This window comes from Ptychodera flava, unplaced genomic scaffold (assembly GCF_041260155.1).
Source record: "Ptychodera flava strain L36383 unplaced genomic scaffold, AS_Pfla_20210202 Scaffold_59__1_contigs__length_806204_pilon, whole genome shotgun sequence".
NCBI classification, from domain to species: Eukaryota; Metazoa; Hemichordata; class Enteropneusta; family Ptychoderidae; genus Ptychodera; species Ptychodera flava.
In genome coordinates this window covers 311,649-322,118 of record NW_027248381.1, presented here as the reverse complement: position 1 = coordinate 322,118, position 10,470 = coordinate 311,649, and the positions used below count along the sequence as shown (strand labels likewise).

General features: G+C 37.9%; 1 protein-coding gene across 2 annotated transcripts; it reads left to right on the top strand.

Moving 5' to 3' along the window:
* Nucleotides 1-61: 61 nt before the first annotated feature.
* On the top strand, nucleotides 62-9,980 carry LOC139128555 (uncharacterized). 2 transcript variants are annotated; one of them, XM_070694316.1, is made up of 6 exons: nucleotides 62-185; nucleotides 417-518; nucleotides 5,661-5,992; nucleotides 6,792-6,824; nucleotides 7,485-7,603; nucleotides 8,368-9,385. In XM_070694316.1, exons 3-6 carry the CDS (start codon nucleotides 5,830-5,832, stop codon nucleotides 8,500-8,502), a joined length of 450 nt encoding a protein of 149 aa, XP_070550417.1. In that variant the 5' UTR covers nucleotides 62-185; nucleotides 417-518; nucleotides 5,661-5,829; the 3' UTR covers nucleotides 8,503-9,385. The 2 variants fall into 2 exon arrangements, with proteins under 2 accessions (XP_070550417.1, XP_070550416.1); XM_070694315.1 differs by lacking the exon at nucleotides 62-185 and having other exon boundaries at nucleotides 276-518; nucleotides 8,368-9,980.
* The last annotated feature ends 490 nt before the right edge of the window (nucleotides 9,981-10,470 follow it).

Sequence of the window (10,470 nt, the reverse complement as noted above, 5' to 3'; positions counted from 1 at the left end):
AAATAGTATCTGATGTTTGATACTTATCAAATACAGACCATAGCAACGTAACCATGCATTGTAGGCTGCCGCTGACATGACGTTAGGGCCAGTATGTACAGAAGCTAGTGTTTAATTACAAAAAATAAGTCTGTAAGTAAATTTGCCTTATTTAACGTGTTATGTGGTGCTACAAAAGAGTAAAGGTAAACAGCAGTTTTGTGTATTTGAGGTAACTTATGTCGAGTGTCACGTAAATTAACACAATAACAAGGTTTCGATTGAGGCTGCTACGGTTTGACCTTACATGACCCATTCCATTTCAGGAATCAACAAAAATAGCGACTAAACGTCAGTGCTCTGATTTTTTGTGGTCATGAAGAGGGCAAAGTAGCACGTTTACACAAATCACCCGATATCCCCCTTGCTCACTGTAGGAATCGATTAATACGGAATAACCTTCAAGACGGTCCATAGCCAAATGAGCCTTGCAATTATGTCCACGTTTACGGTTTGCTTGATCTCTCTAGGAATAATTGGTGAGTACAATGAACAGAATGTCAATTATTCAATTTAAGGCCATCCCTGAAGGAACGCGAGATATTACTTACGTATTTCGACTTACTTTGTTCAACTTGATGTTACTTACATAATTGAGTTTTCCTCAATGCTGTAGTTATCAGACATTAGGAGGTTGACTGTGGGCTTTTGAACGTGCACGCAATGAAATTACCGTGGCAAAGGCGGCCATTTTTTCTGTCCCTCGCACTATCTACATGAACTATGAGAAGTGGTTAACAACACCTGTGTCATAAAGTTCGGATGGACATATTTCACCCTAATAATCATGTTTCACAGCAGCTCAGTATTCTATTAGTGGTCACGTAAACACAGAGAGAGTGACATTGCCTTAAAAGTTGAATTGAAGTTCAACCTTGTCACTGTATTAACAACTTAGCTGAATTTATTACTATTCCTGCAAATATAGTAAAGATTACTGAAACGTCTAGACCCAGTCATCCCTACAATGTGACGTCACACTATGTATGGGTAAATGAATACGATGAAGCCATGTTGTGGTTATAGGACCGAGAACACTTTCAAACGTAAACATAATATCAGCTGTTCAGAACTTATTTTCAAATTCCTGAAACGCAACACAAGGAAATCTGGATTATCTAAATATATGTGTAAAATACAAAATACCATCCATGCTAGAACCTTTATGAACTTGTTCTTTTTTTGTCGTTGATTTGCGATTAATCTTTTGACATCTTTACCACTGACGTTTTTATACGCTTTGTTACCCACATTTTGTGTTGTCTACCTGGCCAAACGAGCCTCTGTCGATGCCAATCAAACTTAAAGTATAGACGATAACCCGAGTAATGCCTTTTATTTTTCAAGAGCGACGAGTTCAGTACATTTAAAGGTGCAATTAATGTATTGTTTACGAATATAGTGTAAGGGACTGAGCACAATTAACGGCAGGGGGCGGAAGAGAAAATGGGGGGGGGCACGAAAAAATGAGTGTTCTTGGGTTAGCAATGAAAATTCCAGGGAAGGTAAGGGGTGGGCCAGCAAAATTGTTTACACCATGACAGACAGAGAATATTTTTCAGCATTTTTGTTCCTTGTTGAAGCTGGAGTTCCTTGTTAAACTTCTTGTAGCATGATGAAATACCAAGTCTTTAACCCCACAATGCAGTTGTTATGTGTAAAATGCGCAATATTATTATTGAAAATGACTTCATTTGTCAACAATAATAATGGTTGGTAATGATACAGAGGCTAGGTTGAAACTGGTTATTTCATCATGCTACAGGAAGAACTAGAATACGAAGTGGACACACAGGAAAAAAATACTGAAAAAAGGAGGAAAAAATGGCAGTAATGGGTCTTTTATAGTTAGCCATAAAGGACTATTCCAATGGCAGACTGTCATTACAGTGGAGTAACATTGAATATCTTTGGTAGTCATAGAAAGGCATACACTGGGTTGTGGAAAGTGCATTGAAATCACAATTGTTATGTTGTACATTTTTCCCCAACATCTGAAAACATTATACAGATACTCAGTTGAAGTAAAGCATAGACATACCTGTATATGAAATGCTAAACATGCATACCAGCAAACAGACTCAAACATAATTATGCAGTTCAGTTCAGTATTCTCAGTGACAAAATTGTCCTAAAATTCTTACTCTTTGCTGTATCATACTTTGGAAATTAAAAAGACAGTGCATTCATTCTATATACCATGGGTAATATGTACATGATCCCTGTGTGACCATTTGTTCGGATGACTTTTGAGTACAGGGTTAATTTAAAACTATATTAAACTGAAGGGGAAGTTACATGGAATTTTGCTCATTAAAACATTATCTTTAGGGTTGTGCAGGAATCTGTCAAAAATGTCCTCCAAATGTATTTTGTTTTCAGGGTATTCAAACTAAACACACAACACACAGCATAATAACTGAACATCAACACAACACTATACTGAAAAGTAGCTGTAGGTGTTACAAGTAGTAAAGCTTGAACATATGTTATTTTGTTTGTTTATTATTTATATATTTATTTGTTTATTATTTATTTAAATGAGTTCTTGTGAACTCGACATTCTACCGCATGGAGTGTTGAAGAAATGTGTACACATCTTGGCACCTTTCCTTGCGGATCTATTCAACAATTCGTTCACAACTGGCATCGTTCCGAGTCATTTCACGTCAGCGATAATTCGTCCATTGTTAAAGAAAGTAGATCTTGATCAGAACATTCTGAAGAACTACAGGCCGGTTTCAAACCTCCCTTTCTTATCGAAAGTCCTCGAACGGGCTGTTGTTCAGCAATTGAACCATCACCTTACTAAATTTAGTCTTTTCACAAAGTTTCAAAGCGCTTACCGGGCTAACCATAGCACAGAAACTGCTCTCCTCCGTGTTCACAACGACATAATGCTTGCTTTAAATAACAAACATGATGTGATTCTCATCATGTTAGATCTATCAGCGGCATTCGACACAATTGATCATGAAATTATGCTTCAGAGACTACAATTTCGTTTCGGTATAACAGGCAAATGTCTATCTTGGTTTCGTTCGTACCTCGTTGATCGCCAGCAATGCGCCAAGGTTGGATCTGCATCATCCCCATTTTCTCGCATGAAATACGGTGTTCCGCAAGGATCTGTTCTCGGCCCTCTCTGTTTACACTCTACACTGCACCTCTGGAAGACATCTTCGTACACCATGGGATTGATTGCATGATATACGCGGACGATACGCAAATTTATGTCATCTGCAATAGACCTGACGATATCCGGAATAACATTGAACTCTGTGTTGACGACGTCCGCAGCTGGATGAAATCTAACATGCTTGTACTGAATGACAACAAAACTGAAGTTATTCACTTCTTATCAAGTCTAAAATCTGATGTAACAAAGCTAGACAGTCTGAGAATCGGTCAATGTGACATAATCCCTTCAGTTTCAGTCAGAAAATTCGGCATAATTTTAAGTCGGGATGGTAGCATGTCTGACTATATCAATGCGTTGTGCAGAAATGTTTTTTCTCTTTGCATAGAATAGCTAAGATTCGTAAACTCTTGACAGATCTACAACCGAAAAACTAGTCCATGCATTTGTTACGTCCCACTTAGACTATTGTAACAGTCTTTTGTTTGGTATCCCTAGAGGACAACTTGCACGACTACAGTGTCTGCAGAATGCCGCGGCGAGGTTAGTTTCTCGTACGCGCAAATTCGATCATGTCACACCCGTTCTCAAAGATTGCATTAGTTACCGGTAGAGGCTCGCATCAGATTTAAAATTTTGTTGCTAACATTCAAAATTATCCATGGAAATGCATCTATTTATCTGAGGGATTTATTAGATTTATATGTACCAGCTAGAGAGCTGCGATCACGTGACAAATTATGTTTAACACAGCCCCGTGGCAATTTTAACAAGACATATGGACAGAGAGCGTTTTCAGTATGTGCACCCTTACTATTGAATGATTTGCCATTTGAAATTAAGACTGCCAGAAGTGTAGATAGTACGTGTAGTGCATTTTAAACAATATTTAATAATAATAATAATAAATAATCATTTCAAGGATGCAAGAATGTTTTTTTTCACTAAAGCATATATATTAAAAGTTATAAGGATTATATATATGTGTACAACTTTGTACCTATGTAATAATCTTTTTTGGGGAGGGGGTCACAAAAATTTTGTTGCCGGTGAGGGGGGGGGGGGCACTAAAATTTCGCTGGTGTTTGGGGGGGGGGGGGCTGTAAAAAATATATGCACCACATATTTTCTCTTCCAGCCCCAACCTGCCGTTAATTGTGCTCGTTCCCTAAGCTTGTTGTTTAACTACCATCGTCTGAGCCTAGACACACTCGTTACTCGCAGTCTTATCGACTTTTAAGTTAAAGCTGAACACTATTCTTCATTATATTAAAAAGAATTCGCTAAATTATTGAACATACGATTGATAATTTCATAAAATGTAGTTATTGGTAATTTGAAAATTTTACACAAAGTTTGCACAGCAGAATTCTTTGAATGATGTTCGAATATCGACAAAAAATAACACGGTCTTGGTAGCCGCGGCTGAGTGTCATATGTCGCGAAGTCCCGCTTGCACGTCTAATAATTTTACAAATAAACTTTCACTCAAAGTGATGTTATAGTACGTACAAAATAAATATCTTGCATTAAACATCCTCGACTTTCGAATTTCAGCTTAATGCGTACAAAAATATGCCGAGAGAGATACATGGCGCGCTTGAAGTTAGCCTTGACATGTAGAGCCGAGCGCTGTTAAGTCAGCTTACCTATCCATGAATGGATGATACAAGAGGGTTTTTTTTCTAATAGTCTCAATTATTCTTTCCCAGCATTAAAATGAAATATCATGCCCGAAAGGTTTATGGAAGGAAAGCTGGGTCTATGCATGTGATATATAATTCCCGTATTCCGAACGAGTGTGGCTGCGTCGCGGACTCGTGATACCCCATACCCGTATTCCCCCTCGCCTGCGGTTCGGAGGGATATGGCCGCTCAACGGGGAATCACTCGTTTGCGACGTAGCCACACTCGTTCGGATTACTGGGATTATACAAGTGTTTGGTAAGGGTGTGTATATATGCACGTTACTACATATATCTGTGTATAGATGTGTATGGATAGACGATATTCTTGATATTTTTGATATAACTTGGAATAACATATTTTAGTGATATAATTGAGTAATAAAGCACACCCAGCTATGGTATACCACTCGATTTTGACCAGTTCACTTCATATATGCACTCGCTATCGCTCGTACATATATGTCGTGAACTGGTCAAAATCTCGTGGTATATCATCGCTGGGTGTGATTTATTGCTATCATAACAGTATATTGACATTCTGCCGTGAAACGTCATAAACGGATTTTTGCTCAAGCTGAGAGCTCGCGAGTATGCCAGCCGTGGTATATCGCCAATATACCACGGTTCTTTTCGCGTCGCGACCAATCAGATCGCTGTATTTGCGCCATCAATATACTGGTATGATATAATAAGAATTATAACTTAATTCGATGATTCAATTTCGAATTTCATCTCTTGTTTGTTTCTCTAAATTTATGAAAAACTCACGTGAAATGTATCATATCTTTCCCAAGGAGGTATCACGGAGTGTCTTTGCGAAAGCATCCTTGTCAACGAAGGCAGCTCAGCACTGCTATCCTGTATCAATAAGCCGATCAATGGTAAATTGGTGACAGTGAGATGGGGAAAGGATGATGGTATCTTCATCGCTCAAAAAATGTATCGGGGGTGGAGCATTACGTCATGGAAGGCAAATACTCCATTGATGATGAGATGAAGTACCTGAAGATTGATAATATTGAATCATCGGACCAGGGAGAGTATACTTGTACGGCTGAAGTCGATGGAGAGAAGATTGATAAAAACAACATTTTGCAACATACAATTACATTACAGGTGAACACAAGTAAGTACTGTTCGATATGAGTCATTTGAAATTAATATTAAACATTGTATTGACTGCCGCAGAACTTTTTTCAATTACTTGTTCCGCCATGGGATTCAAAAAGACCCCTGACCCTTGCCAGTGCGGAACAAGCAACAACAATATTTTTACGAGAAATGACCCATTTCTTCCGCAAATAACTGTAGGTTAATAAGATAACACACCCTATAGAAACCACCCTACTTGACTTCAGCAGCAACGCAGAATGAAATGCCTCCTAATATGTAAAAACATACCTCGTCTTGTTTTTGTCCTTTTGGAATTATAAATTTATTATGAAAATGAACAAAATGAGTGCGCTTACCGAAAAAATAATTCATAACGATTTCCACACTGGAATCTTGTGAGATACAACAACGTCTTATATTACGCTTTTGCATTATTACCATGGTTACGTACAAATTATAAAGGTTGTAGCTTCTTTGTTTTGTCTCAGTTTTGTTTTGATAATTATTACGTGAGACAGATTTCAGGGAGGAATAAAAACTTTGTAAATATATTGCAACAAAAGTATTGATAGTGTTGAAATAATCCAGATTTTATTCAACTTTTCAAAAATTACGATTTGTGGATTTTAGTGGTGGCGCTAGTTCAAAACTTGCTTATTGTTAACTTCATCCTCGTGAGGGGTAAGGTACTGTGATCGGTATAACAACCCAATTTATAAAACGATGGGTGATTTAGAAGTCAAATGACAACTTTGTGCGTCGAAACTAGTCCAATATTGTTTCATGATAGTTTACCCTTTTTGTTTAAATAGGTCATCAAGTTGAAATGGGAAACGCGACAAATGGTATGTAGACATTTTCATTATAAGCCTAGTTGATTGAATCATTCTTAGCAAATACACCATAATATGTGAATGTTTCAATATTTTTTGTAATATTTTGAAACAGCTTTTCCTGGAACAACACGCATATAGATTCAACTGTCGCGCTCTATATTTAAATGTAATAGCTACATAATATCGACATTTACATCCAACAAGATAACGACTACAACTTTGTCGTGAACTGTCCATCTTATAGTTTTTTAAGCGGTTCCATGATCCAGTGCGCACATTTGTACATTTGTAATATAACTTTTCAGCCGTAGGTTGTACGCAGGGTACGGTACCCACAGAACACTATGGTAGGGTACACACACCTGTATTTTCGTCGCCGGTGAATATAAAATACACGAGGTTTTATTGGGTATTGCATGTATGTGTCATTTTGGTATAACAATCCATCATACAACACAAATCAGTATGTTTTTGTAATTTTCAGTGTGTTATTTGACACTGAAATAGCAATGCATTGTGTAAATTGTCTGCAAGTGTTAATGCATTCAACGTTTTGCCGCTTCGTTTGGTCCCGTTACTTGCGAAAAAATCTTATATCATGAAATTGTGTTGGTTCAATTCAAGGTATCATTAACAATTCTTCTTATTTGAAATACTTGTTTATTATAGGCGTGGGGAAGGAGACTGGAGGTTCATTCCAATGGTATATTATTATCGTTGTGATTATCATTGTAGCGCTTGTTATCATATTCATCGTTCTGACAGTGGTTCTAATTCGTAGACGAAAGGTAAGTATGTAGACATGACGTCCGCAAATCACTGACCTATTTAGTGACAAGTTCCACACACCGATAGAAATAATCGTGACGAAGCATTACTTTAAAAAGTCCCTAGTTTTGTCTCAGTTATCTAAAGTGTCTTATTAATCCGCTTTTCATCATTCTAAGCAGCGATAACATTATACTAATACTATGATATTGTCAAAACGCCAATGTAATATTGGTCACACCACAGTCGAAGTCTTGAGTTGGGATTACTTTTCTTATAGATAAATACAGGGTTATTAAATTTTGACAAGACATTATCAGGAATTTTGAATTAGCCACTGAATATTTTGCTTTTAAAATGAGCTACAATAACTACAGTAAAGCGCTTTTTCGCAATGGCTGCGACAATAAAACTCAATGCCTTTGATCACAAACTGCCTTCTCTAAAAGACGACGACACAATTAATATTTGGACATCCGCTGAACACGACAAATTGCTGACAGAGGTTGCTTGATAGACGTTTTCTCTCCCGACATGTCTTTCACATTTCAAAATAGAACTATAACGGTGATTAAGTATTTTACAATAACCTATTTCGAAGGCATTCCCGTTGCAACTTAGTTTGTGCAAAACCGATTCTCCCTAGAACACAATTAGTTTTGTTTGAATTGCGCGTGTATTATACAAAGTGCGTTTCCGTGGATGACTGACGGTCTGTCTGTTTTTCCCCTTGTCTGTATGTCATAAAAGTTTTATTGATCTCTACTTCTAATTTTATTCCCAGGCTACACAGAGAGTAAGAAGACGAAGTTCTCGTAAAACTGATCAGATATACAAGCCCGTCACGTCGAATCAACCCCCACCGAAACGTGGACGGAAAGCTAGAAATAAAGATGCTCGGGAAGGCTACGCAGTTTAATTCCGAAAAGGGTGCTTTTAGGACTTTAGTTAAGCCATTTGGCGTGTATGTATGTCTAAAGAGGTTGATTCAGTTACAGCAATATTTCACTATGTGTCTTCAGTCTTTTCCTAATTTTCTGTAGGAGAATGTAACTTCCCTAGTTACAAGTTAATTTTTGAGAAAACAACAAACAAAGAAAGGTCAACTAATATAAGAACATCGACAATCAAGTTAATTAAATACATCGATGAATAGTGGATGGAACATGGCTCAATCGTGATTGACGAGAGTGGAGCAGTATACACATATTAGCGGGTAATGAGGGTAATGGCATAGGTTTTTTGCCCGAGGACCTGAAAGTCGCCCCAAAACAGTTTGTTCCACTAGGCCGTAGGCCGAGGGAAACAAACCGCATTTGGCGATTCTCAGCCCGAGGGAACACAAACATATGTTATTGACCGAATATTGTCAGACACTATGTGTTTTGTAAAACGCCTCATCCAATCCGAAAATTCAAATAGTTACTGAGCTATCACCGCTCGTCTCGGTAGCATTCATTGTTTCTACTCGTTCCAGAATGTGCGCATGCGTAGACGTCAGTTTTAAATTTCCCCAGTCAACTAGTAACTTGCTCTTTGCATGCATGTATAAGCGTCAAAATGACGCTTACCACGTGATCGTGGTAACGATGGTTACAATCTACTCTATCACTAATTGTTTTGGAAATTAATATAATTTTACAAGTATGTTTTATTCTGTTTCAGTTTATACCGTATGAGAGCATGATCATTTTGTGCTGTGATTATCAAGTAATCTTTGTAACACGCCTCGTCTAAATTCTCTGTTGTGATTCGTTCATTTACCGTTAACTAGACAATGTTAACAGTCTGGACAAACTTTTTACAGTCACTGGAGAAGTTTGAAAGCGCCGTCTACGCATGCACCCGATGAGAAGGCAAAGAGAAAATGGCCATGTCGTATGCTAATATCACGAGTGATGATAGCTTCGGAATTTCTCGCCTTTTGTCAGAAAATGAGATGAGGTGTCATTACAAAACACATAATGACTGACCGTTTTCGGATAACAGCATACGTTTCTTTTCCTTCGGGCCTGAGAGTCACCCAAAGCAAGTCTGTTTTCCTCGGCCTACGGCCTAACACAGTTTTTAGGCATCTCTCGGGCCCTCAAGCAACAAACGTTTCGTGTTACTGTCATGTCCAGTCAATATATGTATACTGTATGTGTAAGACCTAGAAAAGTCTTCGTTTTATGATTATGATTGGATAAATCTTTCATCTGTAAAGCATGAATACTGTAAGATTTAAGCCATGCCTACAAAATGTTGTTTTAAAACAATCATGCATCGGCAATATTTATCTCTCGCGCTCTCCTATCTGGATATACATCATCGGAGCACAGAAGCATCGGCGCATAGGAGTGTGGTCTATGGCACGGAGTGTGTAGGTGGCCTGTGATAAATAAAATCTAGCAAGTTACATGATTTCATTATATTTTTACAACCACCAAATCGTCCGTTAAAGCCCCAGTATTTGTAACTTTTAACAATTTTTTTCATATTTTTGATTAAAATGACATCCTCAGTATGTGAAAGTAGACCATAATTAATACTGAATCGCATGGTTTGCATGCCCAGCCCGCCTCACGATTAACAGTAAAAGGAGTGAAAAATGACTTCTTGTCCGGACCAGAAGTCAGCTTTGTTGACACACGAAACGAAACGTAATCACACCACCGCGCATGCTCAACCACATTCTAGGCAAGTTTTACTGTGGCGTCCGTAGAAACCATACGCTCTTCGAAAAGGTCTGGTCCATCGAAACTGGAGACTCAGCTAAAAACGCGCGAAAGTTGGGTGAAATACCGGAAAGATATAAATATGTAAGTGTTTACAGATTGTTCCGACTATAATGAGCCGTGCAAACAAACGTCTTGAACAGCTAAACTAAAGATGGAGGCAGTCTATT